We start from the raw sequence: 22,014 nt of genomic DNA, 5'->3' as shown, positions 1-22,014 counted from the left end.
TACATTTCGCAGTTCTGACTTTTTCCTCGGAATTCTAAGTTTACATTTCACAGTTCTGACTTTTTCCTCGGAATTCTGAGTTTACTTCTCGTACTTCTGACTTTTTCCTTATAATTCTAAGTTTACATTTCGCAGTTCTGACTTTTTCCTCGGAATTCTAAGTTTACATTTCGCAGTTCTGACTTTTTCCTCGGAATTCTAAGTTTACATTTCGCAGTTCTGACTTTTTCCTCGGAATTCTGAGTTTACTTCTCGTACTTCTGACTTTTTCCTTATAATTCTAAGTTTACATTTCGCAGTTCTGACTTTTTCCTCGGAATTCTAAGTTTACATTTCGCAGTTTTGACTTTTTCCTCGGAATTCTAAGTTTACATTTCACAGTTCTGACTTTTTCCTCGGAATTCTGGGTTTACTTCTCACAATTCTAACTTTTTTCTCGGAATTGTGAGTTCTGACTTTTTCCTTGGAATTCTGAGTTTACATCTCACAGTTCTCAGAGTTTTTCTTTCCACCACATAACAAAAAGATTTTAAAAAAGGTAATAGTGAAAATTAATCTTGAAATTTTGAGTTTATATCTTGTAATTCTGACTTTTTCTCAGAATTGCGAGGGGGGAAAAAAATTGTGAGATAAAAAGTTGCAACCTTTTTATTTATTTTTTTTATTTTGTGGAGAAAACAAGCCTCCATACATTTATCCAACTGTTTTAACCCAGAATATAATTACTTGAAGCTTTTCTCTAGCAGGCATTCTCCTCTGTAATCAAAGTATCACTGAGCTTCTGGGTCCATCTGAAGTTTGAGTGCTGAGAAGTGAAGTTAGTAATCAGAGAGCATCGCTCGGGCGTACGAGAGCTGCTGCTTTAAAAGCCTTCTGGGTAAAACGTATCTGACAGCCATGAGCCACGTCACCCTCACCGCCGGCCCAGGCAGAACATTACAGAGGGAATGATAAATTAACAGATTTCCAGTGCAGGAGTGAATATTACCCCCTCGCTTTCCAGCGGCGGGAAGGTAGCCGAGAATTGATTTTTGTTTGTACGTGCGACCGGGGTCGAGCGCATATAAAGGAGCTTCTGCATTGTGCTATTGATTCCTCCCTGCAGAGCCGCATTTTATTTGCCCGGACGTTTTTAATGCACTCGTCTTTGTTGTGTGCTGTTACGGCATCTTGTTTGTCGTTGTGATGAGGAGAAACCACTGAGTACTTCATCATTTCCCAATTGGCTTCCTTAAAATATAGCACAAGGCCATGCTGTCTGTTTGTTTGCTCCAGGTCGTGTTGATGTCCGGATCACTCTCGGCTAATGAGACCCTCCGGCTACAGGAACACAGCAAAAAAAGAGACACGAGGAACCTTTCTCCAAACCTAACCTTAGTGAGCTGTTTTGATACGACTGTCAAAAACCAAAACATATTTTAGGACGGCACTTGAATTAAAGATACAACATAGTGAGGTCATGTGAAAATATCACATGCTATTTGAATAATACTATTCCAATTTCCAAGGAAGTGATGATTTTGTTGTCTTGAACACATGGGATGGAAACCCTGCTTTATTCGCAAGATTATTTCATAAACCGACTTTAGCGAACTAGTCCTTATTTCATTTTTGGCTCAGATGGGGTCTGTTTGTTACGGGCGGCGCGAGTCGTGGAGAAATGACATCTCTGCAGCTCTCTGCGTTCTCTGGCTGCAGGATGAGTTTAGTGTTGCATGGCTGCCAGGTGCGTTTTCACTCTGATATCAGATACAGCGGCGCAAGGAGATCTCGGGAGCTCTGCTAATAAACCTGAGAAACACACACACACTCTCACACACACTCTCACACTCGGCTTATCTGAGCGGATATGACAGGAAAATACTCAAGAGTGGGACAGCAGTTTAATGGAAGAAGTAAAGTTTTGTTATTCGGGGCAAAGATAGGCTTTGTGATTAATTAAATCTCTCTCTATCTGAAGTGACTGTGACTAATATTGATGAGTCTCGGCCACATTTTTCATCTGTTAGAAGTCGTTCTGCGATATTTTCGGGTATTTTGGATTTTTTTGAAAAACCTACTTTTGCGAACTAGTCCTAAGTTTTTCACCTGATCGGAACCAATCCAGTGCTGCAAGATTCTCTAGAGGCTGATTGTCAATAATTATCAAAAAAAGGTTGTAATTTCGATTCACGGTCCCTAGGGGGTCACCAAAACGTTTGAAGTAGGCGGAGCCAATTTGACTAAAATGGCTGTAACTTGTGAACGGTATGAGATATTTTCACCAAACTTGGTGTACTTATGTAAGAGCTCATTCTGTGGGCGCTTGAAAAAGGACGCAGCAACTGGCCACTTGGTGGCGCTTTAACGCGGAAAAAAACATGAAAATGGCTATTTCACCATTAAATATTTCACCGGCTATTTTCTGATTGACTTGAAAATTGGCATAGGTGCCATAATTGATGCATCTCAAAAATTGACCGATATAATCGGCCAATGAAGTTTAAGCAGCTGTCAGACAAGAACTCGCGGTCCCAGAGGCCTGTTAGAAATTCAAAAGAAATTGGCTTTCGTGTTTTTCATGTGCGTAAAGGACGTGATTTTTCACACATGCCCACAACATTTGTACCACATGGCAGAACTCCTCATTCTGAGCAACTTTGCCTCTAGGACCGCTGCTGTCCATCCAATTGTTCATTAAATATTGGAGATTATTTCAAAATCCAACTTTAGCGAACTAGTCCTAGGTTTTTGGCTTGACCTCGGTAACTGTTGAAAAGCTTTTAAAACTATGTATTTCCTGTGTTAAATTGCCTGTATTGGCTGTAAATGGTCTTTTCCATCTATGATCGAGATGGTTACAGTCTTGCTAATTAAAAACATATTACCTTTTTAAAGTGCTTGAACCCCCATAATTGTTTCTCGCAGCTATATTTAGATATTTTGCACCAATTTCAAAGGAAGTGATGATTTTGTTTTCTTGAACACATGGGATGGAAACCCTGCTTTATTCGCAAATGTTTTATGTGGTTTCATAACTTTGAATGGAAGCAGCTGTTGACACAAATCTGACAGAGCCGGTCGTCTCATGAGCTGTGTGTTTTTAGGGCGTTCATTAGTAAGGATCTGCTTTACAGAAGGAATAACAGGTTATCATCTGCATATGAACACACTGTAAATGTCCCACCTGATTAAAATCCTTTTGATCCCAGAACGGGAGCCAAACGCTCCGTAAACACCGACGGAAAGAGAGACGACACGTTCTTGCTATGCTAATAATCTGGAAACTCTTTCCTCTGAACGGTAATATGAAGTTATAAAGCGTTGGTACATTCCTTCAGGCCCGATCTGTCACAAACTCCACAAATGCTCTGGGTTTTCACTATTGAATTAAGAGTCCTTGGGCTGCTTTCCTGGAAACGGTCTGATTCCAGATTAAATCAGTGTTTTTCCGTTCAAAATGCTTTGGAAGCCTGAAGCAAAACTCCATGTTCTTTTCATTTAGTTTAACCTCATGTATATTTTCATTTTCATGTGTCTGCTGATGCTTGAAAGTTGTATTAAAAGTTCAGTTGTATTATTACTATTGTGCTTTTCTAAGCGATTGGATTTTCACCAGATAGATGATAAAATGGGCCAAAAAAAATCTCATAAAACTCTGAAGGAGCCACAAAAACACAGGAGCTCGACGAAAGTCACTACAAGCGTTCTGTCTTCACTTCATAAACCTGTCTGGCCTTCAGATCCGTCATTTCAGCTCAATTTCTGTAAAGTCTGAGGGTCAGAGCTGCTCGTTTGCTTCTGTTATGCGAGACATTTTCATGCTTCACATGATTCCCTGAAGCTCCGACGAGAGAAGAAAAGAGCGATTATACGATATATATTAAATTTTCAAGATACATTGCACTTTTATTACAGATGAGTGCATTTAAAAGGGTCCTATGCTGTAGTGTTTTACTTTTTTCCTCTTATAATGTTTATACGAGTGAGTCTTAAAGAACCAGTTCATCCACAAAATGAGCACAGCGATGTCACTTTTAGAATGATGGAGCGAGTTGCTAAGTTACAGGCTGTCAATCATGAAGTCCCTCATTAAATATTCATGTCCTGTGTCGAGTCGTTGAGAATACAGTATGAAGACAGAGGACAGGAGTCGCGCCGCAGGTTTCTTTCACTTCTGCTGCTGTTTATCTGGGTTTGGAGCTCTTTGTCTGAATTAGTAATGAAACGCAGTTTAATGCTCCGCTGACTTTCTATTAGTTGTGCTGTTTTCCGCCTCTCCGCTAATAAAGCCTTGTGTTTGATCAGATAAACATCCTCTCCGAGTGCAGTCAATTCGTTTTCTGGGAACATCTTTATTCGCCGCTGTAGAGCATCTGTTACTGGAAGAACAGCGGGAGACTCTGAGTGTCGAATCAACTTTAATCTGATCTGTAACTCAAGGAAAGAGGATAAACAGCAGCAGTCCAAGAACTCTACCGGCTTAACTTTAGACCTTTACAACTTTACACACTGACTTACTGTTGATGTACTGTAGTATGCTGTATGTACTGTGCACAGAATGTTAATTTAATGTATGCACTACCTGCTATATTTGCATACATGATGCATACAAATGTCCAGAGGACACCGTGAATGTCCAAAATTGAAATAAAACCCACAAAATTCAACATGCATAGGCTAACTCAATGAAGAAATATATATTTATAAATGTTTTTTTTAATATAAACTATACATGTATAGTTTGTGCAGTATATGCAATATGCTTTGATTTTGTTCTGTACATGGAAGTGAATTTCATGAAGTCAATTTCATTTCATAATTACACATATTTCCACCACTAAATAAAAAATAAAAAAGGTATTTTTATCTCACAATTCTTCTTTTCTCAGAACTGCAAGAAATAAAGTCAGAATTTCAAGATATAAACTCACAATTACAAGTCACAAAAGTCACAATTTTGTGTTAAAAAGTCAGAATTACAAGATATAAACTCACAATTCTGAGAAAAAAGTCAGAATTGTGAATTACAAACATTTTGTTAAAATGTCAGAATTGCGATTTATAAACTTGCAATTTTGAGAAAAGTCACAATTTTGTGTTAAAAAGTCAGAATTACAAGATATAAACTCACAATTCTGAGAAAAAAGTCAGAATTATGAATTATAAACTCGAAATTTTGAGAAAAGTCACAATTTTGAGAAAAAAGCTGCAATTTTGTGTTAAAAAGTCAGAATTACAATATATAAATTCACAATTACGAGAAAAATGTTGAAATTACGTGTTAAAAACAATTGCGAATTATAAACTTGCAATTTTGAGAAGTCACAATTTTGTGTTAAAAAGTCAGAATTACAAGATATAAACTCACAATTCTGAGAAAAAAGTCAGAATTGCGAATTATAAACTCAAAATTTTAAGAAAAAAGTCACAATTTTGAGAAAAAAAGTCACAATTTTGTGTTAAAAAGTCAGAATTACAAGATGTAAACTTACAATTCTGAGAAAAAAGTCAGTTGTGAATTATAAACTCGTAATTTTGAGAAAAAAAAGTCACAATTTTGAGAAAAAAGTTGCAATTTTGTGTTAAAAAGTCAGAATTACAAGATATAAACTCACAATTCTGAGAAAAAAAGTCAGAGTTGTGAATTATAAACAATTTTATAAGCAATTATAAGCAATTTTGAGACAAAAGTCACAATTTTGTGTTAAAAAGTCAGAATTGCAAGTTTATATCTCGCAATTCTGATTTTTTTAACACGCAATTGCGAGTTTATATAGGCTATCACACAATTGACTATAACTCACAAGTTTATTTCACACAGTTCTAAGTTTATAACTCCTAATTGTGAGTTTATATCACGCAATTATGAGAAGAAAAAAAGTCAGAATTGCTGATATGTTTTCATGAGGTTCTTCCACTCGCTCTCTTTCTCTCTGACTGTGTTTTTCTTGAAGCCTTCAGGTCTGTGACTGTGTGGGTGATCATCTGAATCTGTGTTTTTTCTCGGGTCTATGTTGGGTGACTAGTTTAGACAGGTCTGAACCGCCCCGTCTGAGAGCTGCGCACGCTTGATTAAACGCCACCAGCGGGAGTTTGAGCGACGCGCCGCCGCCACCGCGCGCGCATCCGACGGCCAATCACTCCGACGAGCTGCGTTTTATCAGAGAGACTGCCGACAGCAGGAATAATCAGCATTCAGCTCGTGTTTGCCTTAATGTTTCAGGGAATTTGATGATGTTTCGTCAGCAGTGCTGAATTGAGTCTTAACCACGACCGCGTCCCATTTCGCGCGCTTTCTGTCTGTTTCTCTCAGAGTTTAATTGCCTTTGAGCGCGCGTACCTGCAATTATGCTGTCAGACGCTCGCGGCCCCCACGGACTGTCTCTCTCTCTCTCTCTCTTTCGACGATTGTCACCTCACTGAAATCACACTGAATGCACTTATTTTAAGCGTGGCTGTCCAAAACATTTTGCCATTAGTGCGATTATCTCAAGAAGCGTCCGTCTAGATGCAGGTAATTCCTGTAACGTAAATGTGCTGTCAGTCAGTTCAGCGTTTACTGTATTAGCACACATCAGCGTTTTGATGACAGATAGAGTCAGTTATGTACAGTTAAAGGGCTCATATCATACAGCTTTCTATCATTATTTTCCTGAGGTTCACTCGTCAAGGTTTCTTATTATGAGCAAGAAACATCAGTTTTTTTTGCTCGGTGTTTAAGACTTTCTGTGTGAATTCCAACGCTATCTCACAACCAATTTTAGGGGGTGGCAAAATTAAAATTCGTACGAATTCATACGATTTGTCTAAACCCCAGTGACGGGTAGGTTTAGGGGCGGGGTTAAGGGTAGGTCATTGATATGAATTTCATTTATATGAATTTGGCAACTTGTGGAATACGTACAATTTAGCAAAAAATGTATGGATACATACGAGTGAAGTCCTATGAATTCGTACGAATTAGCCACCTACATACGGATTGCTGTGAGATTGGGTTCCAACGCTATCTCACGACCAATTCGTACATATTTTATGAGGTGGCTAATTTGTACGACGTCACTCATACGAATTCATACGATTTGTCTAAACCCCAGTGAGGGGTAGGTTTAGGGGCGGGGTTAGGGGTAGGTCATTCGAATTAATTCATATGAATTTGGCAACTCGTGAAATATGTACATTTTAGCAAAAAATATATGGATTCATACAAATTATCGGGTTCCAGCGCTATCTCACGACCAATTCGTACGTATTTTACAAGGTGGCTAATTCATAAAAATTCATATGATTTGTCTAAACGCCAGTGACGGGTAGGTTAAGGGGTGGGGTCAATTTTAATTGTTGAATTGTCGAATTTGGCAACTCTTAAAATACGTACAATTTAGCAAAAAACGTACAAATTTGTATGAGTGAGGTTGTGCAAATACATACGAATTAGCCACCTTATGTGAAATACGTACGAATTGCTGTGAAATCGGGTTGGTAAATTCCCAGCTAACAAAAAATGTGTTCCGAGAAAGTTTTGCTAACATTCCTGTTAAGTTATCAAAACATTCAAAAGTTTTTAAAGAATTTAAAAATGTTTTTTCTTGTTTATGCGTACGTTAAGGGAACATTAAATTTTATAATTTTACAAACATTATGGGAACGTTACTTTTGAGTGTTCTCTAAACGTTCTGAAACAAGTAGGCCTAAAAACATTAGACGAACGTCCAACTAATTTTTTTCAGAAAAAATGTTCCATAAATAATGTATAAATAACTTTTTGAGAACATTATTAAAGACCAGATAACTTTGAATGAACATTCTAACTGAAGAACGTTTGTTCACAACTTTGAGAGAACCTTGCAAGAACTTTCTGAGAACCAGAGAGGACGATTTGAGTTCTGAAAGTTACAGTGCAATTAATTATTTAATTTCCAAAAACTTCTCATCAGATTACTATTACTTCACTTTGTGAAGGGGTTCTTCTCTTGACGAGGAGCACAGAGGAGAGAGACGCTTGGGTTTTCATTAGAGCAGCTCTGTTTCGACACACACTCATTGTTATATCTCAGTGTTTTCATTGCTGTGATTCAGGGCCGTTCAGTCTCTGGGAAAAACCAGAGTACAGAACATCAGAAAGCCTTCATCACCATCATCATCACGTATCTGTGACCCCAAGTGATCCAGTCTCTCTGCTCCCGCTGTTGAGTTTGTGTTAATCGACTCATCTGGGTCCTCGCTGGTGTGTGTGTGTGTGTGTGTGTGTGTGTGTGTGTGTGTGTGTGCTGATCTTTGACTCTACTCCACTGAGAAACACCATTCACAAGCCTCATAGCTGCTGCTGTTTCTCAGTCTGTGTCCCAGATCGCATGCTTAAACTTCACTGCTTGCTTATTTTTGAGTATATACCTCTATGGCATATGCTATTGGTACATACTAGTTCACATTTCAGAAAGCAGAAAATAAGGGAAAAATAACAATGGTAATAAAAATACAAACTGAGTAAAAATGGAATAAAATAAAAACAACAAGTCATAAATTTGCATCTGAATACCATACCATACCGTGTTTGACATTTGCATCAACTAAATTCCCAATTCGTTACCTTAAAACTATTATTTATTTATTGTACTCCAGTTTTAGGTTTATATGTTTAAAAACAGTTTTTTTGTGCTATTTATTAAAATATTTTCCTCACATGCCTCACCTTTTTTAACTGAGGAAATCTATAGAGAAAAAAAACAAACTTCTGTAGCTAAAAAGACATCACACTCTAAGAAAAGTTTGTGAAAATATGGCGCAATGTGCCATGTTATTATGAAGAAATTTTCTCTTTGTGTTTTAGGGATGAACTGAAAAGGTACTTGTCATTTTTAAATGCTTTAAAAACGTTTTTTTCCTTGGTTATGCGAACGTTAAGGGAACATTCCATATGATCGTTCTTCAAACATTATGGGAACGTTACTTTTGAATGTTCTCTGAACGTTCTGAAACTAGTAGTAACATTTAAAAACATCCAACTAAAATGTTTTAGAAAAAAATGTTCCGTAAACGATGTACAGTACAGTCCAAAAGTTTGGAACCACTAAGATTTTTAATGTTTTTAAAAGAAGTTTCGTCTGCTCACCAAGGCTACATTTATTTAATTAAAAATACAGTAAAAACAGTAATATTGTGAAATATTATTACAATTTAAAATAACTGTTTTCTATTTGAATATATTTCACAAAGTAATTTATTCCTGTGATGCAAAGCTGAATTTTCAGCATCATTACTCCAGTCTTCAGTGTCACATGATCCTTCAGAAATCATTCTAATATGCTGATCTGCTGCTCAAGAAACATTTAATGTGTACAATTGTACAAAATATTTGTGTACAATATTTTTTTCAGGATTATTTGATGAATAGAAAGTTCAAAAGAACAGTGTTTATCTGAAATCGAATCTTTTGTAACATTATAAATGTCTTTACTGCCACTTTTGATTGATTTAATGCATCCTTGCTGAATAAAAGTATTCATTTCTTTCATTTCTTTTCAAAAAAATAAAAATAAAAATTCTTACTGACCGCAAACTTTTGAACGGTAGTGTATAATGCTACAGAAGCTTTGTATTTCAGATAAATGCTGTTCTTTTGAACTTTCTATTCATCAAGGAATCCTGAAAAAAAAAAGTACACAACTGTTTTCAACATTGAAAATAATCATAAATGTTTATTGAGCAGCAAATCAGCATATTAGAATGATTTCTGAAGGATCATGTGACACTGAAGACTGGAGTAACGATGCTGAAAATTCAGCTTTGCATCACAGGAATAAATTACTTTGTCAAATATATTTAAATAGTACACAGTTATTTTAAATTGTAATAATATTTCACAATATTACTGTTTTTTACTGTATTTTTAATTAAATAAATGTAGCCTTGGTGAGCAGACGAAACTTCTTTTAAAAACATTAAAAATCTTAGTGGTTCCAAACTTTTGGACTGTACTGTATATAAATAGTCTGGAAGCTTGTTTCTGCCATAAAAAAATAATAATAAAAAAGGTAATTGCGATATTTTTTCTCGTTTTTGATATAAAGTCAGAACTGCGCGATATAAATCGTGAGAATAAAAGTCAGAAATTAAGTTTATATTTTGCAATTCTGACTTTTTTTTATAGATTAGATATCAGATTATTTAGTGGCGGAAACAAGCTTTTATAAAACAGCGTTTTTGTGCTGAAGTTTTGAGAACATTATTACAGACCAGATAACTTTGAACGAATGTTCTATTAACGTTACTGGAAGAACGTTTGTTCATAACTTTGAGAGAAAAAGGTTCTGAGAACATTCCTGTTAGCTGCATTGACTCTTTTTAGTGTACGATGATTTGGGACGCACTAATCTTGCGTGCTAATAAAGATCAGATAGTTGCAGATTGTATTAATGTTGTCGCTCTTCATCTGTCCAGACATCCAGCATGAGAAACACCATCGCTGCATCCGAAATCAAATAGCTACTTCCTTACTATCTGGTAGGTGAAAAGTCCCCGGATGACCTTCTACTTCTGGTGAGATTCTGACGTGTACATTTGACGGACACTTTAATATCCTATGAGGCCACAGGAGAGGATTTGCAACGCAACTGACGCTGGTAGGTCACATGACAATGACAACATGGGGAATGTATATTGCATTCATACTATATAAAACATACTTTTTTTAATGGCTGTGAATTAAGTTCAAATTCAAATGTAGCACCTACTCAGACAGGACGTGATTTCGGACGCACCGCATGTGTCTGTAGGTCAGATTATATGTCACGCAGGCGTCTTCACACGGTGACTCGAGGGTGATTTACCGTATGCAGGGCTGGTGTCTTAGATGTTGTTCTCCATCGCACTCTTTCATTCGGTTTAAAAGCAGATAAACCGGTGCTTTTATACGCGACATCACGGTGCAGCAATTACAGCTATTCAGAGACACAAAGCCAACAATCGCAGGACATTTACATATCTGAGGTTCACAGCGGCAATTACTTCAAGGGGCTCACAAGGGCGCCCACCTGGATTCAATCCCAAACAACACCTTAAAGTGTTCTCCAAAGAAGAGAGACAGAAACATGCTCCCGTAGCGCCACCAACGGGTGAGAGGAGCGTCTCAAAACACACGTCAGGCACTTGAGAAGAGATGAGAACAATTGCTGAAAAGCCTCCTGTTTCTCAGCCCAGAAATCTCACACGTGTCTCCTCTGCAATCAAAAGTCAGAACTCAAACGTTTCTCATCAAATGATGATTCATTTTATAGCTCTGCTCTTACTGTATGACAACTATTTGTTTCATAATTGATGAACTTCAGAACATTGACACCGTTATTGATCTGAATAATGACACTATTGCTGCTTATTGCTGAAATTGAAATTGTGTCATAATTGATGAATTTTGAAACATTAACATGTTATTCTGTATTGTATAACCCAGTTAACAGGAAACGTTCTGGCAAGGTTCTCTCAAAGTTATGAACAAACATTCTTTCAGTAACATTATTGGATTGTTCATTCAAAGTTATAATAATGTTCTCAAAATGTTAGCACAAAAACATTACTTAGACATAATACCTGAAACATTCAAAAGTAACGTTCCCATAATGTTTTCAAAATTATAAAATGAAATATTCCCTTAACGTTCATGTAACCCCTCCTGTTCGAACCGCCCACTCCAAGAGGGACTCGCACCCGGGTCCGCCGGCATGGGAGTCGGGCTCTCTAACAAGGAGGCTAAAGACGTTACATAACCAAGAAAAAGTTTTAAAACATTTTGAATGTTTGGCAAACGTTTAGAAATAACATTTTCAGAACATTAGCAAAACACTCTTAGAACGTATTTTTGTTAGCTGGGAAAGCACTAGCTATATAAATACATTTCATTTTGGCAACACTTTACTTAAAGCTTTTATGTATAATGTACATCTTTTTATAAATAATTGTAACCAAAGTCAAAGTGCATTACAATATTTGCAGATTCCTTGTTGCGTCTGAAATTTTTAGTTATAATGCATTATACCTTATTCAAAAGTGTGTTAATAATATTACATTATGTATTATAACTGTGGTTACAATTATTCATGAGATCATACAGTGCATTACAAGTCATAATTAATGCACTAAAATATGATAATAATGCATTATATATAAAGACTTTAAGTATAGTGTAATTTTTAGCAGAAATGTCTTTGATAGCTGAGGAGAGCGATAATAATATCTTGCTGTCGTGTTTGTATTCTGTAGCGATAGTACGCATGGCTGTTCTGGGATCAGCGCTCACGGGCAGGTTCTTCTGTGTTTCCCTCGAAGCGACCCATCGCTCAACTGATCTCAGAGCAGCTGGGAAGCGTCTTCAGCGGCTCTCATCCTCCCGGGGTGTCCGTGTGAGATCTGAGCCATCTGTGTGCCGCAGGACATCTCTCAGCATCTGCCGGCTCTCAGTACAAACACCGGCGTGTGATGTGTTTTAATAAGCCGGCGATGTGGGCCAGCGCTCGGTTAAAATCACACCAGCTGCTCTGGTTCTGCTGCTGTTCAGATTCACCTGCTGCAGCGGCCCAGAGCTAACGTGACTTTTCTTCTTCATCTCAGCTAACAGGGAACGTTCTCAGAACAGTCTCTCAAAGTTATGAACAGTAACATTAATAGAACGTTTGTATAGTTATCTGGTCTTTAATAATGTTCTCAAAACGTTAGCCCAAAAACATTATTTATACATCGTTCATGGAACGTTTTTTTCATGAAACTGTTTAGTTTGTCTAATGTTTTTAAATGTTACTTGTTTCTGAATGTCCAGAGAACATAGTGACAAAGTAACATTCCCATATTCTAAATTCTAAAATGTCTGCAGACATTATGTGAACGTTACTTTTGAATGTTCTCCGAACATTCTGAAACAAGTGGCAACATTTAAAACATTCCATGAGTGATGTATAAATAATGTTTTTTGTGCTAATGTTCTGAGAACATTATTAAAGGCCAGACAACTACACTTGAATTTGACCTTTTTTTAGGTGAACCCAAAAAGCATTCTGAGGTCCTTTTGCTGGACTGTTGTTTTAACTGTAGCACTGAACTTCACATTCTCCTGCCGTCTGACGCCAACGAAAACAGCGCGATTGCTGGAACGACAGTCTCTGAATTCCTGAGACTGTTTTCATGCTGCACTAATCTTAAAAACAGCACGGATCTCATCTAAATTCACTCATATGAGTCACACTGTCTGAGTGTATTCAATTTTAGTTAATGATAATAACCATGATGTAGGGCTGAGCCGGACGAAAAAGCTGGTGCTGATGAACTTGTGAGAATGAAACCAAACAGATGAAGTAGACAGACACACAGATTGTCTTTGAGTTTTAATGACTTCCAGATGAAACACACACAGTCCGGCCTCAAAGAGGGAGGAGAAATAGGTAGTATGTTGAAGGAAGAGGGACAATAGGATGGGGTCCGTCTCTCTCTCTCTCTCTCTGTGAGCTTGTGTGTATTTACTGTTTATCGCAGCGGTCAGAAGAGGAGAAACAGAATGACGGTCCTCCGGATTCTGTCCGTGTCTGCGCTGATGTGTCAGATGTCCATCACTGCATCCCTGCACTGGAGGAAAGGTACGAAACGCGTCCGTCAGACACTTACACCACATGAGCGCACTTGTTATCTACACTAGATCACGTCACTCACTGTTCAGTGAGAGCATGAGCACAAAAACTTCTGCTTAAATGCTTGAATTAGATTTGTGGACACATATGTTGTGAAAGTTGAGAAACATCTGAGTTAAATAAAAAAAGAGCTGTGAAAGATCAACACGTAGAGCTGAATATGTGCTGCGACTACATTTCTCTCCGATATGGTAGGGAATTAAAATTAAATTGAATGTGGAGGATTTTAACTGTGACAAGATTGACAGGGCAGTTAAGCTAACTAAGCGACAGAATGATCCGTTTAAGACACATTTATGACGTAGTATGTCACAAAGCTTGCCTACTGTTCTGCTACACACTCAAAAGTATGTCCTTTTTCTTCACAAAAACTACATATTTTTAGGGCGTAGGACGCAGCAAGTGTGTTGAAACCGGCGGTTATGGTAAGGGGCGGGACATTTCCCAACAATCACAACACACTGCTCCAGCCGACCAATCGGAGCACATTGTGGTTTTCAGAAGGAGGGGCTGATTCATAATAATAATAATAATAATAATAAGTTTTATTTATATAGCGCCTTTCCAGAGCTCAAGGACGCTTTACAGTGAACAATATTCAAGATATTAAAGTCCCCCTGTGGTGTTTTTAATATGCTTTAAGACAAGCCAACAACACCATTGCTGAGGATTTTCTCTTTAAAACTGCAGTGAACCAAAGACAGTCTAAAAAACACGGTTTGAAATCGCTGGTGTTTCTGATGTCACAAACTAATCAATCACGTCAGCGAGTGGATCTCTGAACTGGTGTGAGTGAGTGGAGGCGGGGCTAATTTGCATATTCATAGAACTGCGTATAGTAAATGAGGCAAGGGTGTCGAGTTACATTCAAGCAATTTTTAAGGCATGAAGACATTTTTTCAAGGAAAAAACATTTAAATATGTAATTTTGGTGGTCAAATATGAGTTTTAAGGGATGAAATGATTGACTACAGGGGGACGTGAATGATTGTGTCTGTTGTTTGTGGGATGTGAAGTGCTAATCAAGTGAGATTGGCGACCTTGCGCTTTTTCAGTTAGATCTGTGGAAACGAGCACTCGGCGTCCTCCGCAGGCCCAGATGACGGGAGCCGATAACGTCGCGCCGGTGGCTCCGTGTCTCCATATATCTGCTCTGACATTTCATTAGATTCCTCCGAACGCTGCTGAGATCCGTCCAAGGGCACCGAGCCGAGCCTCCGGTGTTTGTGTTTGGACTGAAAGTCAAGCGTTTAGAGAAGCGCTGGAGGTTTTGGTGGGATTATATGAGCCGTAACGGCCTGTAAGAACTAACAGAGATGTTCAATTACTCCAACGCTTGTTCGTTCTCCTCCGAGGGGAATTTGGCCAATGAGTTTCCACCTCACGAGTCCTTTAATCAAAACTTTACTGGGTGTTACTGTGATAAACATTCAAATAAAGGATGTTCATTGGCTCTTTGCAGTTTCACAGCTAACAAAAATATGTTCTAAGAACGTTTTGCTAACATTCTGGTTAAGTTGTGAAAACGTTATTTTTGGAATGTTCTGTGAACATTTAAAACAGTTTTTCTTGGTTATGCAAACCTTAAAGGAACATTACATTGTATCATTCTTCAGACATTATGTGAATGTTACTTTTGAATGTTCTCTGAACAGTAACATTTAAAAAATGTTAGACGAAAGTCCAACTGAAACGTTTCAGAATGTTCCATGAACAGTGTATAAAAACGTTTTTGTGCTAACGTTTTGAGAACATTACGACTGAACGACCGTTCTAATAATGTTACCGTAAGAACGTTTGTTCATAACTTTAAAAGAACCTTGCCAGAACATTTTCTGTTTGCTGGGTTAGGTTCACGTTGCTTGAAGTTCTTTCTAGGTTTTTAAAGGAATAATTCACCCAAAAATTAAAATCATTTGAATGAAAAATCAGATGACTTGAATGAGTGATATTAATGACTTTTATAATAATTTTATGGTTCCCTTTATATATAAAATGACACCAATAAGTATTTTAAAGTCACACTTTAACATGCCTTTAAAATATCAAACCCAGATGATGCTCCATAATACTTTGTGTATTAGTATCTTTGAAGATGCTACTTTGCCTTTAATTTCTGAATAACTAACAGAGGCACATATAAAGTCCTCATCAGAAAAACGGCGAGATGTATATTTTTATGGAGTGACATCATCACACACGTCTGCATCTCATTTCCATGGTAATGCAGCGGAGAAGGTTGGCGACGGCTGCAGGCTTCGAACACACAGTGTGTTGATGAGGCTTTAAAGGGCAGTTTAGATCAGGAGGATCAAGTTTGAGAAGGTGAAAGTCTGAGAATGACCGACACACATCTGCAGCTGATCGGTCCAAACAGATGTGGAATGCCTGTGATGTTGGCGACATCCTGAGCGAATCAAACACATGAACCTTCAGCTTCCAACTTGTTTTTGGTCTAAGTTGTTTCTGTTCCCTTGCCTAGATTTAACTTCAATAATTGGTTGTTGAATATCTAATAACACATCCCTACTTCACATAGGCTATATCATCATGCTGCATTACTCGTCCGTGACTCGTGTCCTGCAGCAGTGCGTCACACATGCGGCTCCATCAGATCCGTGTCTTTCGGCTGCAGGCCTGTAGTGCAGATGTTAAACACAGCCGTCATGTTGGAACGAGACCAATATTTTCCAGCAACAGGCTCTTTGCTGTCAGTCATCAGCTGACATGCAACAGCCAATCAGGCGCAGACGTGCAGCTGCTGAACACATGTGCTGCCAAAACATGACAGTGCCATAGACTATAAAAAAAGATGGATGACACACCTCCACTCTCTTATATTGTAGAAAAATGAAGCCGCCAATGTCTCAAAAAGTAGTGAGCATGAAGTGGAGCCGCGTAATATCAAGGCCCCGCCCACACTCCCGCAGAATCAGTTAATACTGCAGAACAACTCATTATGTCAGTGTGAAATAAACTTTTATGGAAATGTATAAGTTAATGTTAAAGCTCCAATCTCCTCCCCAAAATCCTAACTACTTCGCTCAGAGAAGCTGTTGATCACAGCTGTCAATCATGATGTCACACCCCCATTTTTATAGCATCAAATAACTAAAACCAAACTTATTTAAAGAACGAACAGTGTGATTAAAAACTACATAAAATCACTGAAACCGTCTTTAGAAAAACAAATTTGAAGTGTAATTTAATTGTTTAGTTTGTCTCACGTCTATAAGATTACATGGAGAGGGCGGGGTTTATGACCTATACTGGGACCAGCCACCTGGGGCAGTGCTGTCAATTTAGCAATTTTGTCGCTGGATTTAGCGAATTCCCCGCCCCTTTTCAGACTTTTTTCGAAAGCCTATTGACAAATCTAGCAACTTCTTGGACAAACCTTATCTAGATTCTGTGACTCTCCCACTGATTTATATTTATATTAATATAGATCAGTGGACTCGCCAGTATGACGTCATCTAGCGACCAGTTTTAGCTACTTTCAGCTGAGAGCAATTGGCAACACTGACCTGGGGGCGATCGAGACGCTTTGGCTTCACTTTTCAGGACTTTGCGCCACGCTTGGTCAGTGCGCGTTCACAGGCTGCCCGTTTTTGGATATTAAACAACACTGTAAAATCAACATAATTTTTAACGGTAAAAGACTGTAAAAATCCTACGGTAAAAACCTGTTAATTGGTCGCCGCCAATAGCCTAGTGGGCAGCACGCCGACAGAGCAGTTGCACTTCGGGCGTCCCGAGTTCAAGTCCCGGCTCATGGACCTTTCCCGATCCCGTCCCCCCTCTCCCTTCAACTTACTGTGCTATCATAATAAAGGCAAAAATGGCAAAAAAAAAACACAACTGTTAATTGACTAACGGTAAGTTCCTTAACTATATTCGGTGGGAAACTGTAATAGACATAATTTTACAATAAAATACGGTTAAATTTAGCCTACAGTTTTTGGAAGTGAAAATCTGGCAGTGAAAGTTCTTAGAACTTTGGCAAACATTCTTCAAGTGACGTTAATAGAACGTTTGTTCAAAGTTATCTGGTCTTTAATAATGTTGTCAAAACGTTAGCACAAAAACATAATATATATAGGCCTACAACATCGTTCATGGAGTATTTCTTCCTAAAACATTTGGTCTAATGTGTTTTTTTTTATGTTACTACTTGTTTCAGAATGATCAGATAACAAATGTAACGTTACCATAATGTTCCCGTAACATTCGCACAACCAAGAATTTTGTATTTATTTATGTATAACCTAATGGGAATGTCAGCAAAACATTTTTAGATCAAATTTTTGTTTGCTGATAAAGACGATATTCCCAGAATCACGTTTCTTCCTAGTTTTTTCCTAGTTTTTTCTTATGTACATTAGAGTTTTATGTTGTTAAATGTTTATAGCGTTATTTAGTGTTATCATGATGGTGTTTTGTATTGGTGTATGACTCTATGCACCTTCTCTGTATTAGTATTTACCTCAACTTGTGGAAAAGCTACTTGTGATGAACTTTGTAAAGGTTACCCATGATTCTCTGTCTCTCAGCTTTGTACCCATCAGCCTTCAGAGTGAAGCGAGGGACGCCAGCCCTGCTCAACCCCTCCTTTCAGAAATCTGTGGAAGACGCCAACCTTCTCTATGAGGTGTCGTGAGATTCACCCATATGAAAGAAAAATCACACATTTGATATCTATACAATTCAAGTTTATTTGTATAGTGTTTTTCACAATACATGTTGTTTCAAAGCAGCTTTCGCAACCCAGTGAAAGAGAATCCCAGCTAACAAAAATATAATAAGTTATGAAAACTGTTCCCTGTTAAGGGAACATTCTATTTCGGCAACATTATGGGAACGTTACTTTTGAATGTTCTCTGAACGTTCTGAAACAAGTAGTAACATTTAAAAAATGTTAGACGAACATTAAACAAATGAAACTTTTTAAATTAACCACATCTCACATGCATCTTCTAAAGATCTCAACAATGTTTCAAACTATTTCCAGATACCAATATGTGCAATCCAAAGCTCATCATATTCAAAACAGCTCTGTGTTTACTCAATCGAGACAAGAAATTTTAGGAGAATGTAAAGTTCTGAGCAATGAAACTTTCCTCTGTGTTGTTTATCTGCAGTGTTTAATGTGGTTTTCGGCATCGTCCACTGAATGAAGGAAGCGATCAATAGCTCTTATTATCTCTTCATATACTTGAGTTTATTCAGTTATTGAGTTGTGCTGAGCTCTGCAATCTCTCCAGCTGTCAGATCCATCAGCCGCTCCATACCGAGATAAACAAGATCTCCATTTAGATTCAATCCAAAAAACAAAAAGACATGTTAATATTCCAGCGGTGTGGCGCTGAATGAGTCTGCATGACTCCAGCTGAAATCAGACGCCAGACTAAAGACTGATGATCGCCTCGTCACACGCTAAAGACAGATTGAACAAGACATCAGACTGAACTCTCATCAGATAGCAGGTATTCATCATCCATAACAGCTGTTTTATTGAGCACTTAGTCTGTTGAACGTCACTGAATCAATGTGAATGCGAATCAGGAGTTATTTTGTATTCATCATGTGCTTCTGTTCAGTTTGACTGCACTGACGATATCAGATGAGTACAAAACTTGATCTGACTTGATCTCAATAATGACAGAGCTGCTTTATAACTGAATCAGATTTGCTTCATAATTGATGAACTTTGACAGTTTTGAACTGAACTGAATCAACATTGAAATGAATTGAGCTGAAGAATGACGCTTTTGTCTTCTGTAGAGCTGCCTTATAGCCAACAGGGAACGTTATCAGAACTTTAGTTACTGTTGTGGCAAGGTTCTCTCTAAGTTATGAACAAACGTTCTTCCAGTAACGTTAATAGAACGTTCGTTCAAAGCTATCTGGTCTTTAATAATGTTCTCAAAACATTATTTTGTTTATACATCGTTCATGGAACGTTTTAGATGGACTTTTTTAGATGGACAAAAATATGTTCTAAGAACGTTTTACTAACATTACCATTAAGTTCCATTCCGTTAAGTTATAAAAATGTTATTTCCGACATTCTCTGAATATTTTTCTTGGTTATGCGAACATTAAGTGAACATTTCATTTTATCATTATTCAAACATTATGTGAACGTTACTTTAATGTTCTCTGAACGTTCTGAAACAAGTAGAAACATTTAAAAAACGTTACTGAATCTAAAACATTTCTGAAAAACTTTCAATGCATGATGTGTAAATAACATTTTTATGTGAACATTAATAAAGACCAGATAACTTTGAACAAACGTTCTATTAACATTACTGGGATTATGGTTATTTACTTCTGAACTGTTTCTTTCTGAAATGTTCCCATAATATTTGCAAAATGATAAGATGGAATGTTTCCTTAAAGGTGCAATATGTAATATTTTTGCAGTAAAATCCATAAATATGATTTCTTCCCGAGTCTTATCCCTATTCTATTCCACCGTCCGTTGAGATGAAGACCACATGTCCCAAGATTCTGCCCTAAAACTTAGTGTCATCAAGCTACGCCTTTGTTTTGAATAGGCCTCTAGTGACCTCTAGCGGACAAAATTATTACATATTGTACCTTTAACATTTGAATAACCACGTTTTTAAAACATTAAAAAAATGTTTGTTAAGAGAACATTCAAAAGTAACTTTTTTTATAACTTAATGGAAATGCAACCAAAACATTCTTAGAAATGAAGCTGCTTTGAAACTTCTGTTTATTTCTTCAGTGTTTTCCACTGTCTTGTTTTGCAGGTGTTGTTGTCGGGCGCATACATGGACGCGGCACGCGGGACGCTCCACATATCCGATCAGGAGCTTGCATCCATGCGGAAGCTGGAGGTTCTGGAGGTCCTGTGTGAGGACGTGCTTCCCAGAAGCCTCTCTGAGATCCAGCGGCTCGGTGCCCAGCTGGCGCTCCGCCGTGGCTCTCTGCGGATGGAGGACTTTGAGCGCACCGTCCTCACTATGGTGTTTACGGCACAACAACTCCAACATACCAACCCCGGCCACCAGAGGGAGCTGTGGGCAAACTCACTCGTACCACTATATAAAGCCATTAAAGAAGACCTGCGGCCGGTGTCATGACAAATCAGGTCCTCCCAGGTCTCCCTATACTGTCAGTTAATGATTATCCTAAGTATATACAAATGATATTCATTTAAAATACCCATAGCTTAATGCGTAAGAAAAAAAATGAGTGCATAATAAAACCAACTGAATGTAATTTCCTACACTTTATTACCTGTTAATTAATAAATAATGATTATAACAATAATTACATTAAAGCTGATTGTGAATACATGTAGGGTAAGTGCAAATGCGTGTATAAACTAAGCTATCACGCTATACAGACATAAATGGTCATTATAACGAGGTTTAAACAGCATTTCTCATAACATGATTTTGTAGGAATTGTGTACAGGCACTACAAGTACCTATGGGATCTCGTGGGATGTCCCGATTTCTGGGGGGACCCAATTTGTCACTACACAGAGTGAGAATAAAACTACAAATGAAATCACAGATATCAGGGTTAAAACAATGCTAAATGTGAATAATAAAATGCATATAATAACAAAGCCCCTTTAAATCAAGTCATTTCACTCGGCGGCCATCTTTGAAACGTCTATCTCTTTGAACATCAAATTCTCCAAAGCTGTTCACCAAGCTTTCGATTCAATTTCATCTGTCTCATAAATTTTGTTTCTAAACGCTCGAATCATGACAAAAAAGGCATTTTTCAGGCTGGATCAAGCTGTTCAGTGCGCGCGTCTGACTGTTTCTATAGGAACCGGAGCTTCTAACGGTAGCTGCAGTGACGCAATGACTACCAATCGGCAATTGGCTCTAATTTAGAAGGCGGGACTTATTCCATAGACTATAAAAAGACTATAGAATGACACAAGACATGTCACTCGTATTGTTTTGAACATAGACTGTAAAAAAAGATGGACGATGTGACGCTGCTTCCTTCCATTGTAATGAACTGAACGTAAAACATTCGACGATGGGTGTTGACGTTACGCAAAAACGTCAGTTTGGATCCTGGGCATGCGCAGAAGAAATCGTCAGTGGAGCCGGAGGTGGCGTCGCGGTATCAAACTTATCTTTAATCTCCCCTCGAAGCTCCGACAGTCCTCAGAGAAGCTGTCAATCACGACTGTCAATCATGACGACACGCCCCGTTTCTATAGCATCAAATTGCTAGCTAAAATTAGACTTATCACAAAAACGAACAATTGAATATATATCAGCGTCATAACAACTACCTTAAATGACCAAAACCATCTTTTGGAAAATTTTATTTGAAGCGTAATTTATTTTTTTGTTTTGTA

The 22,014-nt window shown here is 37.8% G+C and overlaps 1 protein-coding gene across 1 annotated transcript; it reads left to right on the top strand.

The window, feature by feature from the left end:
* The first annotated feature begins 5,861 nt into the window (after window positions 1-5,861).
* On the top strand, window positions 5,862-20,954 carry LOC125244699 (protein FAM180A). Its single transcript, XM_048154859.1, has 5 exons — window positions 5,862-6,496; window positions 10,420-10,601; window positions 13,498-13,598; window positions 18,203-18,300; window positions 20,432-20,954. Exons 3-5 carry the CDS (start codon window positions 13,520-13,522, stop codon window positions 20,762-20,764), a joined length of 510 nt encoding a protein of 169 aa, XP_048010816.1. The 5' UTR covers window positions 5,862-6,496; window positions 10,420-10,601; window positions 13,498-13,519; the 3' UTR covers window positions 20,765-20,954.
* Window positions 20,955-22,014: the final 1,060 nt, after the last annotated feature.

This window comes from Megalobrama amblycephala, linkage group LG14 (assembly GCF_018812025.1).
Source record: "Megalobrama amblycephala isolate DHTTF-2021 linkage group LG14, ASM1881202v1, whole genome shotgun sequence".
NCBI lineage: Eukaryota > Metazoa > Chordata > Actinopteri > Cypriniformes > Xenocyprididae > Megalobrama > Megalobrama amblycephala.
The sequence above is the reverse complement of the archived record's forward strand: the minus strand, read 5'-3'. Positions and strand labels throughout refer to the sequence as shown.